This window comes from Antechinus flavipes, chromosome 4 (genome assembly GCF_016432865.1).
Source record: "Antechinus flavipes isolate AdamAnt ecotype Samford, QLD, Australia chromosome 4, AdamAnt_v2, whole genome shotgun sequence".
Taxonomy (NCBI): domain Eukaryota; kingdom Metazoa; phylum Chordata; class Mammalia; order Dasyuromorphia; family Dasyuridae; genus Antechinus; species Antechinus flavipes.
Genome location: NC_067401.1, coordinates 385969495 through 385986136, shown reverse-complemented (window position 1 = coordinate 385986136; position 16642 = coordinate 385969495). Strand labels below are relative to the sequence as shown.

Sequence of the window (16642 nt, the reverse complement as noted above, 5' to 3'; positions counted from 1 at the left end):
CAAGAGTGGCCTTGAAGAAAACACATGAAGGGAATAGCCAGGTTTTTGCATGTATTTTTTTTCTGTCTGCAATCTTGACAATTATACAGCGAATTCACTGATGAAGAGAATCTCAGATCCCATTTGCCTGTTATCTGATTATTTAAAAAAGCATTTAATTCAGCAGAACAAAACTGATTCTTTAAAGCCCTCATCAAACAGTGATTTTTGTAATAACATGATTTTTGTAATAGAGGCAGGTAAGGAGAGAACGTGGTTCAGTGAACTGTTGAATTATTGGCATCAAATGGGACATAACATTTGGAGACATATGCTCACCTAAAACATTTGCCAGGATCATGTGATGCAGTACTGTGTTGCAGAGTCCGAACAAAAGAAAGATTTTCTGTAAGGGTTGAAGTCCTCTGAATGCTCCTTGTACACACATGGCATCACAGTAATTGTATTGAGTTCTAGAGCATTATAAAACCTCCTCAGTTTAAATCCAGAGTCATGGAGAAGAAATTAGTCTAATTGTCCATACCAGAAAACCAACCAACCAACCAAACCAAAAAAAACCCCACCCAAATGAAAAAGACCCTCTCAACTCAATTCCATTTTGAGGGAAAAGTGCAAATAAGAATGATCTACTGAGTTAGCACATTTGTCTTTCTGTTGGTCCCAAAAATCCCAGTGCAGTTTTAAAATACTAAAGTTTAAAATAATTTACTAGAATTTGAAATTGCACCTAGACTTTTGGGACACCATGCACATGTTTTGAATAGACAGTGCAAAGCTGGGACCAGAATTGTACAGGAGGAAAAGATGGGGCATCTTTGGGAAATTGTGTGAAACTTTGAATGATCCCAAGGTGCTTGCAGCCACAAAACCTCATCTCTTTTGCTATGCTACTGTAACTTGGAACACCACAAGCTCAGAAAAACAGAAATCACGACTGGCCCAAGGGCAGTACCAAGATTCACGGCGGGCAATGTTAGACTGCTTCCCAACCCCACTGGTGACACCAGCATAAGAAAACACACAGAAAAAAATTGTTCAGGGCTTGTTCAACCAGAAAAGGAGATGGACTGGCCTTGTAGTGAGAGTATGAAACAACCTGTGGGTGGTCCAGGGGCTGCAATGACATCCTGTCTCCCTCCCCCCAAACAGCAATGAACCTCTGCCTTGGATGGACCATCCATGGGTGGATGTGGGTGAGAATAACCCAGGACGACTAAGTGGGGAAGGTCTGCGATCTGCCCTGGAGGAGAGAGCACACACCAGGGAGAGGAGTGATCCTTTTAAACCTCTAAGTGGACAGTGAACTTCATGAAGCTCATTCCCCTCAGGAAGTGGTGATGCAAGGTGGAAATATAGAGCTCTGACTTAGGAATTACAGCTCTAAGATAAAATCACTTTGAAAGGAAGAAAAGTAGTACCTGTATGTGGTAGTAGTGACAATGATGATTCTGCAGGCAAGTTTTATATAAATCAGATTTGCGAGGAAGAAGAACAGTTTATTTTCTGACCAATATGGCAAATAGTTTTAAGTAAGTTTGGGTAAATTCATGGATGACAAATATATGAATTAAAGGGAGCTTGGGAATATCTGCCTCTCCTTTAAGGGAGGTCAGCTCGCCTCTCCTCCTATACCATCTCCTTTCCAAGGAGTGAGGTTCATCCTGCTATTTTCAGATTAGAACCTGGGAATGTTGACCTTTGAGTTCAGTGTCTTCTCCTTGGGGATCCTTCTGTGGGAGAGTTTCCAGAACTTGTCTGTGCATTTTGGGCTTTTTCTGCTGGCCTCAGGTTCTGGCCCAGGGAGCCCAGGGTGGCACTGGAATATGGTCTGGACCTGTAAGGGCTCTGTCTGCCCTGGAGAGGCCTTGATTAGGCACCTTGCCTTGAGTGTGGGCCCAGAACTGGCAGCATCAGATTTTGAAGGGAACTGTCATTTTACAGATGATAGTAATTCTACAAGGGTACACAGAGCTGGCACCAGAGCCCAGGGCTTCTTCCCTCTGTAAGTTTCTTTCCTCTCTACAATTCTCCTGTAATAGGAAGAAATCAAGGGAAGGCTTAACTGGCAAGAGGTTTGAAAGGTGGGCTTCTGAAGGTGCCTTAGGCAGTTTGTCCTGGAAGAGAGGGGGGCCGGCTGCTTGTTGGAGTCTTGAGGGTGTTCTGGGAGGAGGGGCAGCTGGCTACCGGCCAGGGTGACTCAGGAGGGGGGCTGCTCGCTGGTGAGGACTGTGAACCACAATGTCAGGCCAAAGGGCTCTAGTCTCCTCTGGGGGTGTTTCTATAAGAAAGACAAAGGCTGTTCTGGTTTGAATGAAGATGGAAGAATGTGTTTGTAGCTCTTTGAGTCCCAGTTCTAGCAGGATCAGAGAGGCAAGGGCCGGGCCATGGAAGGCCTGGGCTGTTCCTCGCTCTGGGGGCTAGCCCTGCTGGGATAGGAGTTGGGATGGGGAGGGGAGGCGGGGAAAGGACGAGGAAGGGGAGAGTCAGGAACAGTGTTGGCATCCCCAGGCTGAGGAGCGGCACGGCAACATTGAGGAGCACCTTCGGCAACTGGAGGCCCAGCTAGAAGAGAAGAATCAGGAGCTGGCCAGGGTGAGAGCACCAAAGCCCCCAAGGGGCTCTGTAGGGGTGGCTGGGCGCCCAGCAGGGAGAAGGGGCCCCAGTCAGGTTCTCAAGGGGTTCTCTGAAGGGTGTTCGGGAAGCACGGAGCAGAGAGGGAGCAGAGTTATGGGGGTGGTGGGGCAGGAGTTCAGAGGGCATGGCCGGTGCCGAGGAGGAGTAAGGGATGAGAGAGCATTTAGGAAGCACATATTGGGTGTCAGGCATTGTGCTTTATAAACACTTGGGATACCAATGGAGTCCCTGCCCTTGAAAAAAGTTACAGTGGGATAAGAAATCCTGTAAAAGGGAGCTGGCAAGAGGGGAGGGGGTGGGGAGGAGTGAACAGGGAAAGTGGGGAAACTGAGGGAAGGCAAAGGGACAAGGTAGCATTAGAGTGGAGAGGGAGGGCCCCAGAGCAGGTTCCCAGGAGGGAAGCCTCCCAGAAGAAAGAAGCAGACAAAAGGAGGGCAAAGCTAACTCCTGGCTCCTCGAGGAGCACCCCAGTCCCAGGGGCTTCTGGGTACCACGTGGCGTGTCTCATGGCAGGTACGCCAGCGGGAAAAGATGAATGAAGACCACAACAAGCGTCTCTCGGACACTGTGGATCGGCTGCTAAGTGAGTCCAATGAGCGGCTGCAGCTACACCTGAAGGAGCGGATGGCTGCCCTCGAGGAGAAGGTGCGGCTGAGGGCTTGGGCTGTGGGGGTCCCGCCGGTGGGTGCGCCTCCTTCTCTGGGGCGGGGGCGTGTGGGGGAGGGGCGCGCGCCCTCCAGCTCTCCTGAGTCTGATCCTCGCCACCGCGGGGGCTCTCTTTCTTCCCTAGAACACGCTCATCCAGGAGCTGGAGAGCTCCCAGAGGCAGATTGAGGAGCAGCACCATCACAAGGTACTTGCTGGCCGCCACTGCCTTCCACAGGCCCGCCCGAACCGCCCGGGGTGGCGAGGCGGGGGCCGCCAGGCCGTTCTGGGGGGTAGTGTTCAGGCTGTGCCCCCATTCTGGAGATGCTCTCCAGGGCCTCTTACTTTGAGCATTTAAACCAGCGTGCTCTGCCCTCTCCTCTTTTGGATGAGGACGGCAAAGCCCAAATGGGGGAGAAAAAGGCAGCTCAAGGTCACCCAAATAGCTCCTGGGGCCCAGGTGTGAGCCCGTGTGAGCCAGTGAGAAGTTCTCCTTGGGCTTGGGCCCCAGCGAGTGTTCCTGGGATGGTCCTTGCATTTGCCTCTGTGAGTGCCAGGTGTGCCCATGGGCAGAGGGAGAGTTTGGAGCCCCCTGAGCCCAGGCAGGAGAGGGGCGTGCTGGGCCTGGTCGCTGTGATCCACTCCTCTGCTGCCCCACAGAGGGGTCTTCGGGGGTTCTTTTGGGATCTGCCTCTACTGCCTGGCAGATCTGCGCTGCTTCCGCAAGGGGCTTCCCCTCGTGGTCCCAGAGGGGACGTGGCTCTGTCTGTGGGCAGTCTGGTGAGCCAGTGGTCCGCAGAGTGCCCCCCATCTGCCAGCCTGCCAGCCCTGGAGGGCCTGTGCTCTCTCGCCCCCGGATGCTGCTTTGCGTCTATGGAGGGGGCAAGTGGAATCAGCGGCAGTGGGGCTCCGGGCAGTCTCTTAGGTGGAATTCCCATCCAAACCCGCCCTGGGCCAGCCCCTGTCCTCTCTGTGTGACAGACAGCGAGCGCGCTGGGTGCTTCTCTGGGAGCTGGAGCCTCCCTCCTTAACCAGATCCCCCTCTGAGCCTTGACACTCTTGGGCCGGCCTGGGCCAGGACGGCACCGGTTGATCTGTAATCCTAGGTGTCAGGAGCGGGCCTAGAGTGGGGCTTCTGGGGTGCGGCCTGTGCGGAATTCTTCACCCTTCCCTGACCTCCACTTTCCCCTCTCTGCTGCCCTCTCTTTGCCCCAACCCAACCCCCACCGTCCCCTCTGTGACCCCCACCCTCCCTGGGTTGGCCTGGCACAGGGCCGCCTTTCAGAAGAGATTGAGAAGCTACGCCTGGAGGTGGACCAGCTGAAGGGTCGAGGGGGGCCATTTGCAGATGGCGTCCATTCCAGGTACTAGAGTTGAGGAGTCTGGGTACGCTCGGAGGGGTCCCTGGAGCATCCCGAGAGAAGGAAAGACTTCTTTGGATGCTGACCATCTCATGGCTCCTGGGATGATCCCATTCAACAGCCTCTGTCCTATAAAAACAAGAGCCTCATCTTACTCCAGATGAGGTAACCATGGCTCCCAGAGGTCAAGAGAGAAAAAGGGGCCTTTAAATGGCCCTTGATGGTCCGGAGAATGCCGCCTGCCCCCGTGAGGCAGACCCTCCCAGCCAAGGCCCGGGAGGTTAGGCAAGTGACTGGCCCAGGGTCACACGGCTAGAGCAGCGTCCGCACTGGGACTCGGACCCCAGGCCTCTGACTCCCAGCCCTCCTCCCCCACAGAGGGGGGACCCAGCCCGGCTCCTCGGCCCACTTGGTTGGTTCCACTTGTGCTCTGCTTGGGAACACTAGGGCCTTGGGAGTCACTAGCGACTCTGAGTGAGGGGGACTTCAGCCAAGCCCCTCGTTTTACGGGAAGCCGGACCCCAGAGAGGGGAAGTGACTGTGGCCCCAAGATTCTCTTGGGGGGGTGACACGTAGGTGGTTCAGAGGAGACAGTTGGTCAGTCTTTGGCCGCCAGGCCCTCCAGCGCCCTCGCCACGCTCTCTGCCACCCCCAGCCCCACTCTGCCGAACACCGTCTCCTGCGGCCTCGTTTCCCTTTGAGGGGCTGCCGGTAGAAAAGCACTAGTGGGGCATCACAGGGCGAGCGAGCTCTCGGCCCCTTTTTTCTTCCTGTTCTGTCTTTGGCACCCTCTGGCCTGTACCCCTAACCCTCTGGGCCCAGGGGGCTGATGCTGGGGGAAAAGAGAAGCTGGGACCTCCATTGCTCCCACCCCTAGAAGTGCTCTGAAGAGGCCCTCCTAGTCCGCCCCCCTCGGGGTCCTTGAGCACAGTGAGGGGCAGGAGAGCTGACGTGTTGGCAGGGACCCTAGAAGGGGGTTCCAGGCCCGAGAAGTTTCCTGAGCCCAGGGGTGTGGCCTCCAGGCTTGAAGCCTCCCCAAGGTTTGCCACAGGCCCGGGTGCTGATCCAGCTCTGCGTAGACTGCCCGTCCCCAGGGTGGGGGTGTCCAAACGGACCCTTCTCTGACAGTCCTGCCTAGTATGGAAGGCACAGCATCGGGGGTCCCTGTGCTCAAGGCACGCTCTCCCCTTCCCCTCAGGTCCCACATGGGCAGTGCTGCGGACCTTCGGTTCTCTATGAGTGCCGGGGCCCACGCTCCCCCTGGCCCCACCCCCAGCCTTCACCGCAGGTTTTCTGCCCTTCGCGAGGAGCCCACCAAGGTGAGGAGGAGGGGAGGGGGAAAGTTCCCCTGGGGCCTTCAGGGTCCAGCCTGCCGCGTGCCTGGCTCCAGTTACGCCGGCGGCTGGCGTGTGGTGCAAATCCTCGCCCCTCAGCCCTCCCCTCAACCACTGACAGCTGCAGCCGCGGGGGCTCAAGGCCGTCTGTCAGTGGTAACAGCTGTGGGGCCCCGGACCCCCTGAGCCCCCTCCTCCCTGAGGTGGGGAAGAGGGGGGTGGGACTGGCAGGTGGCCAGTCAGGGTGTGTGCGTGTGTGTGTGCGTGCGTGTGTGTGTGTGTGTGTGCGTGTGTACGCACACAATGCACAGTGAGGTCAGAAAAGTGGTTGCCATGTAGAGAGGGAGAGACAAGTGAGGAACTGAGTGGGCCCGGAATGGTGTTTTCTGGGAAGTAGCTGAGCCAGCGCCTTCCCTCTGTACGCAGAAGGGCCCGTCCCTGCCCGTGCTCCCTTCTCTCCGAGGCCCTCCCCAAGGACTCCTCTCCTTGCTCGGCTCCCCCGAACCCCACTTCCACAGTGGCGGGATTGAGGAAAGGCGGCCAGAGCTGTGTGGGGCTTGGGCTGCGACAGGAGGCCTCCCCTGGTCCCCTCCCTCTTCCTCCCCATTATCTGTCTCTGCTCCAGTTTGGATGTCGGAGAAAGAGGCGGCAGAGGCCGCTGGGAACCCCGCCCAGGGAGGCTGCAGGGAGAGCTGCGGGGAGACCCCGGTGCTGCTCACGGGCGGCACTGGCCTATGGTTCTACCGGGCCTTTCCAAGGCCCCCTGTGGCCTGTGGCTTGTGACAGCTTTGGCCAGGGAGCCCGAGCGATGGGGGTGTGTGGGTGCGCACCTGGGTGGGGCAGGGGAGGAGCTGGGGGGCGTCCTGCCACCTTGGGGGGCGTCTGACCGCTCCTCCTGCTTTCTCCACCCCCCAAACTTTGTTAAGGACTGGGAGCCCTCGCCGCTCTCCGGGGGGCTGGCTTCCACGGCCGCCCCCGCCTTTGACAGTGACCCCGAGATCTCCGATGTGGATGAGGAGGAGCCCGAGGGCATGGTGGGCTCCGTGGGCGTCATCTCTCCCAGCGGCCACTCGGACGCGCAGACCTTGGCCATGATGCTTCAGGAACAGCTGGACGCCATCAATGAGGAGATCAGGTTGGAGGCGAGGCTGCCCGACGCTGAGAGGGCTCGGAGGGGCTGGTTCTTCTGAATCTGAGAATTGGGGATAATGTGGATTCTGTGCTGCTTTGCACACACACGATGTCATTGCATATTATTTGGGGATAAGACCTGGGCCGGCTCAGGAATGGCGTCGGGTACCACAGGGGTCACTGTCTCAGGGCGAGGCTGGTGTTCATCTCGGCAGGGGGCTCCGGGCGCCCTCCTCTGGGGCCTGACGGGGCAAGGAGGGGAGGGTGCAGGAAGAGGAGGGGGTCCTGGGGCCCGGGGGGAGGAGGCCCTGCTTGCTCTTCTCAGCTGGCTCCCAGAATCCTCGGTGGGGCGCAGGAGGCAGCCGTTCCCCGGGAGGTTGGTCAGGGTCCGGAGGGCCTGCTGGCTGGCACTGCACGGGAAAGAGGAGCATGGGTCCGAAGTGGGAAGGAGCTCAGGGCCAGCGAGCCAGGTCCGGGTGAGGCAGCTTGGGCGAGGCCGCCCGGGGAGCTGGGGGCCTCGGAGCCGGCCTGCTCCTCCGCGGGCCCGCGGGCCTTGCTGGAGGCTGCTTCCGGGAAGCTCCGGAGGAGGACGGGGCCTCCGAGTAGCCGCTGAGGGTGGCTCTCCCGCAGGCCTCCCCCCGCCCAGACGGCCGCGTGGCTGAAGGGCTTTCTTTCCTGCCAGGATGATCCAGGAGGAGAAGGAATCGACCGAGCTCCGGGCGGAAGAGATCGAGACACGGGTAACCAGTGGCAGCATGGAAGCGCTGAACCTCACCCAGCTGCGCAAGCGCAGCTCCATCCCCACCTCGCTGACCGCCCTGTCTCTGGCCAGTGCTTCTCCACCCCTCAGTGGGCGCTCCACACCCAAACTCACCTCCCGCAGTGCCGCCCAGGACCTGGACCGAATGGGTGTCATGACCTTGGTGAGACCTGCGTCCTGGGTCTCCTCCGATCTTCCCAGGAACCCAGGATGTCACGAGTCTCTGCTTGGAACTGATGGAGGGAGCCGCGGGGTTCTTGGGGCCGGGGCCGCCTTTGGCGGGAGAGTCTGGTTGGTCTTTCCTGGGAGCGGGGCGCTTTCTGCCCAGGACGCCCGCTCCCAGGTCAGGCTGCTCCCGGGTCTCTGGGACCGGAGAGGTCCGGGAACCCGCTGCTGGGGGTAGAAACGACTGGCTGCTCTAGAGGACGTCACCCCGAGGCTGGTTTCCGCCTAGCGTGTCCTGCCCTTGTGGGGAGCCAGCGTCAGACTCCCTCCCAGTCGGTCTCCCCCCAAGACCGACACTGCCCCTTCTGGCAGTGCCTTCAGTGCCAGGCTCTTCCTGGGCGCCCGAGAGCGCCGGGAGGCTGGCGGCCTTGTCCTCCCCGGTCCTGGCAGAGTTAGGCTGCAGGCCCAGCTCCTCCGCCACCCCAGACCGTGCTGCCTCACCCTGCATGGGCCGACTGCCAGCTTCGGGGGTGCCCGGGGGGATTTGTATGTTCCACTTTTTCTCTTTCTCTTGCAGCCCAGTGACCTGAGGAAGCACAGGAGGAAGCTGCTGGTGAGTGCTCCTGAGGGCCCGGGGGCTACCTCTCAGAAGCCTGGGACCCCCGCTCCTCCTCATTGCCCACTCCTGGGTGGCCGGCTCTGAAAGTCTGCCCTGGGTCTCATGAAACTGGCCCAGGTGCCCCTCAGGAAGTGGGCTTCCCCTGTCTTTGCCTCTCCCGGCCTGCCCAGCCCCTGCGGCCCCGGGGAGTCTCCCCTCCCCCCGAGAGGGGCCTCTAGGCTCTGGCTTCTTGGAGGAGCTGCCCGTGCGGGTCAGTGGGGGCGGGTCAGTCAGAGCACTGGTGGCCGGCAGGCACCTCATCTCGGCCCTGTGCCCCTCACGGCTTTACTGTCTGTTCAGTCACCAGTGGCTCGGGAAGAGAACCGAGAAGATAAAACCACCATAAAATGTGAGACTTCTCCTCCTTCCTCACCCAGGACTCTGCGGTTAGAGAAGCTTGGCCATCCGGCCCTGAGCCAGGACGAAGGCAAAAGGTGAGCGGGGTGGGCCCTGGCCGCCCCCCCCCCGCCCCACTCCGCCAGCCTGCCGGCACACGAGGCCCTGGGCGAGGCCTGGGGCAGTCCCTGTCCCCACAGAGGTTACGCCCTGGTGGGGGTCTCAGCCGCCCCCTGCCAGGCGGCCGGGCACACGGAACCAGCTCTGAGCCTTTGCTGAGGCGGCCCCCAGCCCCCGGCCCCTCTCCCGGCTCTAACGGCCTCTCCCTCCGCTCCTCTCGCCCCCTTGGCTCCTTCCTGCAGTGCCGATGACCAAGGCAGCAACCCCAGCAGCAGCAACAGCAGCCAGGACTCCCTGCACAAGGGCACCAAGCGCAAGGGCATCAAGTCCTCCATCGGGCGGCTCTTTGGGAAGAAGGAGAAGGGCAGGCTGATCCAGCTGAGCCGAGAGGGAGCCACGGGCCAAGGTCTCTGACCCCCTCAGGTGGCAGGAGGCGGCCGAAGAGGAAAGGGGCGAGGGGCGGGCCGGGAGGCGCCGGGGCTTATTCCCATTGGTCTCAGGCTCTCGGTGCTATGGCTGTGATGCCTTTGGGGCCCTGGGTTTGGGGAGAACTTACTCAGCCCTGTGGCGTTTCCAGTGGTTGGCTGTGTCCTTGTTGCCAGCTCTGTCTGTCCTTACTCCCGAGCTCAGCCTGCAGCCTGTAGGACTTGGAAGGGAAGAACTTTTAGGTCAAAACTCCCAATTGCCGGCCCCACCTCAGGAAAGCCCGGGGCAGGAGGAGAGCTTGGTCAGAGAGGGGAAGGGATGGGGGCTGGGCTGCAGCCGCACTCAGGCTAGTGCTTTGCAGGGGTCTCAGGTGCAGGAAAACAGGAGACTGTGGATCGGGGGGAGGGTCTCTGGAGGCTGAAGGCTTTTCAGCTTTACCCCAGAGCCCTATCCCCCCCGGGGAGCTGCCATACCTGTATTTCTCTCTCAACACAACTCCGCTCCCAGAGCAAGAGGAGTAGGACTTGATGGCGTTACTCCCATTTTGAATTCTCCATTTCACTGTTTGCCATCAGTTGGTGGGGATTACGGAGACCGCTCTTTATAAGATGTTGCCTCTTTCAGTGGATTGGCCACAGGGCTCTGGGACCATTCAGAAAATATGTTATTCAGTGACTGAGGAAAGCACAGAAAGCCCTTCATTTTATGCAAGTGAGCCCTTGGGGAAGGGCTAGGTCACATCTCTCCCTGCCGGGACCTGATGTTGGGTTTTATTCACTCACAGCTCTCTATCTTGGGAGAAGGGCTAAACACCTCCAGGTCTCTGTATAATAGTGAGCCTTTAATAAATGTTGGATTGAGTGACTGATTGAAGGACAAACTGCTGCCTGCTGCCCGGGGGGGGGGGGCAGCTCCTGCCCAGCGGGCTCGGAAAGCAGCCACGATTTCCGGAGGAGGCTCTGGGGTGCAGGCCCAGTAGTGACCTAGGGACCAGGACAAGCGCGGGGCTGGGCCACAGACAGGCTCCTCCCCTGTAGTCATTCCTTTGCCCAGGGCTTTGGGGCACGGGATGACTTGTGGTGACAGGACCAGGATGTTTCTCTGGCTATGGGTTGAGGTGGGGAGGGGACAGAACAGAGTTGGGAGGCTGGGCAGAGGCGGCTCCCTGAAGCCCCCGCACTCATTGGGGGTGGGAGAGAAGCCTTGAGGCTCTGGACAGATGTCCCCTTGGATGGCCTCCCTTTGGGTCTCACTCAGGTTTGAGTAGAATCTGCTTCTGACACCCCCTGCCCCCATCTTCCCCAATGTGGCTGGGCTTTGCTAAGAGAAATTGGGGGTGTATCTGCCTGGGATCTCGGGAGGCTGGACACTGACATCCCCATTTCTTCATTTCTAGTCCTCCTGTCTGAGTCGGAGCTCAATCTGCAGGAGCCCCTGGTGCCTGCCAAGCTGGGAACCCAGGCTGAGAAGGACCGGCGCTTGAGAAAGAAGTAAGGCTTGGGGCTCAGGTCAGTCCTCCTCCCCCCGGGCAATCCCCGACCCAATGGGCTCGAGCATCTTCCCAGGGCAGCCCCCAGTGACACATCAGGGACTGACTGTGGAGAGAGATTTAAGGGAGCCTCCGGAAGGATGGTCAGAGAGAGGTCTTTGTGTTTCTATATCATGGTTGTGTGGCAGTTCTAGAGTATCTGACAAGCAGTTAGACCTTTTGGGCATCAGGCCCATGCCCTGCTTCCCCAGTTTCTCGGAACAGGGCAGAGCCAGTCTTCCGGAGGCTGGGGGAGCTGTTCCCAGGTGTGGGTCTGGGGAGAGCCCCTGGCTCCCATGTCGGTGGGCACAGAAAAGGGCCGGGCAGGACCCTCTGAGTCTGCTTTGCTTTTTTCCCCACCAGACACCAGCTTCTCGAGGACGCACGCCGGAAAGGAATGCCTTTTGCCCACTGGGATGGCCCCACTGTGGTCTCATGGCTGGAGGTGAGCAGGGCAGTGGGGAGGAGCAAAGGGGCTGAGACCCCCAAATAGGACTGCGGGGTCCCTGGGACCCCTGGCAGTTAGTGTGAGGTGTCCAATCGGTAATCTGGCCGGCTGTTTGGGATGAGTCTAGGGGTGGCCTCCGATGGGCTGAGCCCGTTGTCCTGGAAATGCCTGTGCCCAGCAGCCGTTGTGCTCCTTGGTATGGCCCTTCCTACAAGCGCTGACCAGGCAGACAGCCCAGCCAGATGACCGAGTCTCCCTGGAGCCCTGCTCCTAAGGGCCCTCTTGTTCCCAGATCCCCCACCGCCAGCTTGTCTCGGTCTCTCTCATCCCTGGGAGAGGCTTGGTTTTGGGGAGAGGGAGAACGGAGGGCCTGGGAGCCGACCCCCCATCTTTTCTCTCGGCAGCTGTGGGTGGGCATGCCGGCCTGGTACGTGGCTGCCTGCCGAGCCAACGTCAAGAGCGGGGCCATCATGTCGGCCCTCTCAGACACGGAGATCCAGCGGGAGATCGGCATCAGCAACGCCCTGCACCGGCTCAAGCTGCGGCTGGCCATCCAGGAGATGGTGTCTCTGACCAGCCCTTCAGCCCCGCCCACCTCCAGGACGGTGAGCAGGGGCGCAGCCCCAGGGAGACCCCGGCGGGGGGGGGGCCCTCTGGGCCTGTGGCCACTCTGACTCGCCTGTGAGAATGAAATTCCTGGGCTAGAGGGTCTCTGAGCTGAGGCTTTCCTTCCTTCCCGGCAGAGTACGGCTCCGGGACGGCGCCTTTTTTCTGTCCAGGGCCGTTTGGATCTTTATAACTTCGTTCCCGGCCTTGCCACATGATCCACTCACCGAGCCCAGGCAGTGGAAAGCTGTTGTCCCTAGCTTTGGCCCAGGCAAATGATCCCGCGCCTTCTGCCCAGAGTTGCCCACCCTTGGTTTAGGCCATCCTGAAATGGGTGAGAGTAGGGGAGTTTGAAGGAGGAGGAAGGAATAGAGGAAAGGACTCATGTCATGTCTGTGCTCTAGGAAAAGTCTGCCCTTGGGATCTTTACTAGGAAAGCTGAAGACTGCCCTTTGGTGACTCATGCTTTTGAGGAAAGGAAGGAAAATGCATGTCTGGGGACCATCCTGTTCTGTTTCTCTCTCTCTCTCTGTCTCTTTCTCTCTCTGTGTCTCTCTCTCTCTGTCTCTGTCTCTGTCTCTCTGTCTGTCTGCTTGTCTGTCTGTCTCTCTCTCTGTCTCTGTCTCTGTCTGTCTCTGTCTCTCTCTGTCTCACTGTCTGTCTGTCTCTCTCTGTCTCACTGTCTGTCTGTCTCTCTCTGTCTCTGTCTCTCTCTCTGTTTCACTGTCTGTCTGTCTCTCTCTGTCTCTGTCTGTCTCTTTCTCTCTCTGTCTCTCTGTCTCTGTCTCTCTGTGTCTGTCTGACTGTCTGTCTGTCTGTCTGTCTCTCTCTTTTTGCCTCTGATGTTTTGCGATTAAGAATTTATCCTGAGCATTCTGAAAATCCATGTGTTTTTCTCCTTCATTGTCCAATGTCCAAGAGGCCAGGAAATTAATGGTTTGGGCAGGGAAGCACAGGGGCAGAGACAGGGCTCTGACTGTAGTTCCCTTTGCCTTCCCAACTTTTTTCCTCCCACTATTTGTAGTCCTCTGGGAATGTCTGGGTCACCCACGAGGAGATGGAGACACTGGCAACATCCACAAAAACAGTGAGTCAACCCCACCCCCCTTCGGGTTGGGAATCAGAGACGAGGGTGGTTGTTGCAGGGATCTAGGTGCCCAGGGGGCCCTGAAAAGCTGGAGGGACCCTCTGCCTTTGAAGTAGGGAGGAGCAGGAGGAGGGTTAGGACTCTGTCTCTGTTAGAGCTCTTAGGGCTCTAACTCACAGAGAACTCCTGGGCTCCCTCCTGGGCTGTGGGTGCTCTAAAAGAGACCCAGGCCAGCCCGGGCCTGTGGTGGCAATAGTGGAGAGGGCTGTCCTGGGCTCTGATGCCAGGGGGCCCCATATCCTGGACCTCAAGGAGGGGCTGGGAGCATCCGGGCATTCTGACTATCACTTTTCAGGACAAATCCAAGGACCAAGCACAGGGGATGTGAGAGTGTGAGTGTGAGAGGCACACTTTTCCAGATGAATACATCATACACCCCCACCCGCTTTCCTTCCCCAAGCCCCACCCCACTTGCCCCCAGTTTGTGACCTCCTCCCTCTGCCTCTTCAAGGTGGGTATGTGCAGGTAGAGGTTGTGCAAGAAGTGACTCAGTCTCTTTCTCCTGACATGCTGCTCTTGCTCCTGCTAGGACAGTGAGGAGGGCAGTTGGGCCCAGGTAAGATCCCCTGCGTGACTCCCTCTGGAGATTCTGGAGTCTCTCTCCAACTCTTCTAGTTGACTTTAGTTTTCCTTTCTGGTCTCGCTCTGCAGAAGAGCCTTAGCTATACATTTATGTGTCCAAAGCAAGGTGTAGCAACTGTCCACTGGTTTTTACCGTGGGTCAGAAATATTGAACCATCACCTGATACATAATTATCTTATCACAAAATAAATGCTCTAAAGGCCATGAGGAGCAGGAGTTTCTGCCACTGAGAAATGTGTATTTTTAAAAAAGTGGCATTAGGGCCTCTCTGAGAGTTCCCTGTTACATGTTATGTTCCAGATAGCTGACTCTCCTACTACTCTTAGCCTTGCCTCCTAGAGAAACAATCCAGAAAGTTGGGGAATGGTTCCTTCAGGACCGCCAGGATACCTGGCAAAGTGATGGGAGAGCCTAATGGTTCCTGGTCTTCTTTTGAGCTTCATGTACATTAGCCCTGCTCTTATGGCTCCTTCTCTGGAGGGCAGAAATGGCAGATAGATCAGTCTCTTGTGGGCCTTGCCCTGCCTGGGAAGTATTGACCAACCAAGAAATGGCCTGTAATCAGAGAGCAAAGGCCCGAGTGTAACCCACGTGCTAAATGTGCCACTGGCTAAAAGGCCAGTCCTGAGGCATGGAGATCTGGCTCTGTTTGGGATCATATGTTATCGGCTCTCAGTGATTCACTTTGAGGGCTCTCTGAGGGCCTTATTGCATTTTTCTGGTAGAGCATCCAGTTGGCCATCATCAGGCTAAGCCGAAGAGAAGGAAGGGAGGTTAATGACAAAGGCCCATCAGCTTAGATTATTCGAAACAGATCCAATTTCCAGTTGTCCTTCTACCCCCTCACCATCACTCCAACTATAAAAAACTGTAGAGGGAAGTCAGTGTTGAAACCTCTTTACTCCTTTCTGGGTAAAAGTTGGATTGACAATTCTAACCATATGTGAAGGCTGCTAACCCCCCATCCCTCACCTTTTTGCTGTGGCAGACGCTGGCTTATGGAGACATGAATCACGAGTGGATTGGGAATGAGTGGCTCCCCAGCCTCGGGCTCCCCCAGTACCGCAGCTACTTTATGGAGTGCTTGGTGGATGCCCGCATGCTGGATCATCTCACTAAGAAGGACCTTCGGGTCCATCTGAAGATGGTGGACAGTTTCCATCGGTAAGCTGGGGTCAGGAATCCAGGGACGTTTGGGCCGGCCCCCTGATTCTGGGGTGGACGGCACATCCCCCAGATTTGGTCGCGGGCTGCCTGGCTGTAGGAAGCGAGACGGCAGTGCCGGTATTCCATTCCAATGCAGTCTCCAAGCCTTCACTCGTAGGAAGTCCTCCTTTTAAGTCCAGCCTTGGTTTCTCTCATTGTACTTTTAAGGTGAGAGTCATAACTGCCCCTCTGGGGAAGAAGCAGGATAACCATTACACAGGGATGCCATAGAGGGAAATCATCTTTTGTCTGAGAAATTAAGTGACCTCTGAGTTCAGTGAATTAATCAGTAAGCATTTATTAAATGTGCCGGCCATTGGGCTGGGTGCTGGGGATGCAGAGAAAGGCAGAAGTCAGTCCCTGTCCTCACAGAGCTCCCATTCCAATGGGGGAGACAACTTCAAATGAATAAATACACTTAGGCCGTTTAAGTAGAAGATAATCTTAATGGGAAGGTACCAGTAGTGGGCCTGGGGCTGGGAAGGGTCTTCTGTGGAGGATAGGATTCAAGTGGAGTTCTACAGGGAGCCAGAGGAAGAGAGACTCGGAGCTGAGGAGGGAGAAGATTCCAGACCGGGAGCAGAACCAGGGTGGGGCTGTGGAGGCAGGAGAGGGGACTAATGAGAGGAGCAATCAGGAGGCAGGGGCCTTTGCATTACCAAGTCCTCGGAGGAGAGGAAAGTCCCGAAGAATGCAATTGTGGGAAGGACCAGGTTTGAAGGGTTGTCCGAAGCCTAACAGAGAATATGGCCTTTGATCCTGGAGGCATGAGAGGGACGACATGCTGGATTTCCTTCCCAACTTTGGGATTCTCTGGTTTTAAGTCCAGTTGCCTTTGACCCTGAATGTTTAAGAAATTAAGAATGACTTCACTTTACCAATCTCTTCTCTAGCATTTTTTAAACTGGTTCTTTCAGGGCTGGTTCTGTACTTTTCTCCTGGCTCTGTACCTTTGCTTGCACTGAGGATTCACGAACTGGATTCTCTGCCAAAATTACTCCTGAGTAAAGGAAAGATGCTATTGATTAGCCATCACTCTATCATGTCTCTCAAAGGGCGGCTCCCCCAGACCTTCCTCTAAGCTCAGGGCCTCCTCAGAGAATCAAAACTTTTATTCCCAGGGTTTTTTTTACTTGAGTTGATGGCACATTGGAGAAATAGTGTGCTTCAGGAGCCTGTGGGCTCTGTCTGAACCAGGGCCAGGTCCTGCCTTGTCCAGAGCAGATAGAGGAAATGCGCAAGTTTCTCTAACGCTCATCGCTCTCTTGGCCTTGTGGGTTTGTCTCGAAAGGTGTTCTTGATTCCTAGATCATTTTGGGTTAGAGCTAGACTGAGGCCCACAGGTGAAGTCTGTCAAACTGCGAGCTGATGGTACCAGCACTGGTTCCCCGGGCCCTGTGATTCTGGGGCACCAGGACCGAGGCCGACTCAAAAGTCAAGGCTTCCTTCCGCCTCCCGGAGGGAGCTGGCCAGGCCAGGGCACCTGCTCCCTTCACTCCCCAGCTCGGTAATTGATAGGGGAGGAGGGAGCCGGATGGTCTCCTTTCCTGTTCT

The 16642-nt window shown here is 57.2% G+C and overlaps 1 protein-coding gene across 7 annotated transcripts in view; it reads left to right on the top strand.

Moving 5' to 3' along the window:
• Positions 1 to 16642, top strand: part of PPFIA4 (PTPRF interacting protein alpha 4) — a 61070-nt gene that overhangs the window by 30827 nt on the left and 13601 nt on the right. For 4 of the 7 annotated variants that reach the window (XR_007953790.1, XR_007953788.1, XR_007953789.1 and 1 more), the window contains 16 exons: positions 2509 to 2592; positions 3148 to 3279; positions 3425 to 3487; positions 4552 to 4643; positions 5839 to 5959; positions 6901 to 7109; positions 7788 to 8028; positions 8608 to 8643; positions 8989 to 9122; positions 9387 to 9550; positions 10967 to 11060; positions 11462 to 11543; positions 11951 to 12151; positions 13177 to 13239; positions 13829 to 13855; positions 14871 to 15046. Coding sequence is in view for 2 of the 7 variants with exons in the window: in XM_051998602.1 (XP_051854562.1) it covers positions 2509 to 2592; positions 3148 to 3279; positions 3425 to 3487; positions 4552 to 4643; positions 5839 to 5959; positions 6901 to 7109; positions 7788 to 8028; positions 8608 to 8643; positions 8989 to 9122; positions 9387 to 9550; positions 10967 to 11060; positions 11462 to 11543; positions 11951 to 12151; positions 13177 to 13239; positions 13829 to 13855; positions 14871 to 15046 (1919 nt within the window). In the remaining 5 variants the exon portion in view is untranslated. The remainder of the gene's footprint in view (positions 1 to 2508; positions 2593 to 3147; positions 3280 to 3424; positions 3488 to 4551; positions 4644 to 5838; positions 5960 to 6900; positions 7110 to 7787; positions 8029 to 8607; positions 8644 to 8988; positions 9123 to 9386; positions 9551 to 10966; positions 11061 to 11461; positions 11544 to 11950; positions 12152 to 13176; positions 13240 to 13828; positions 13856 to 14870; positions 15047 to 16642) is intronic. The other 3 variants (XR_007953791.1, XM_051998603.1, XR_007953792.1) reach the window with 2 other exon arrangements.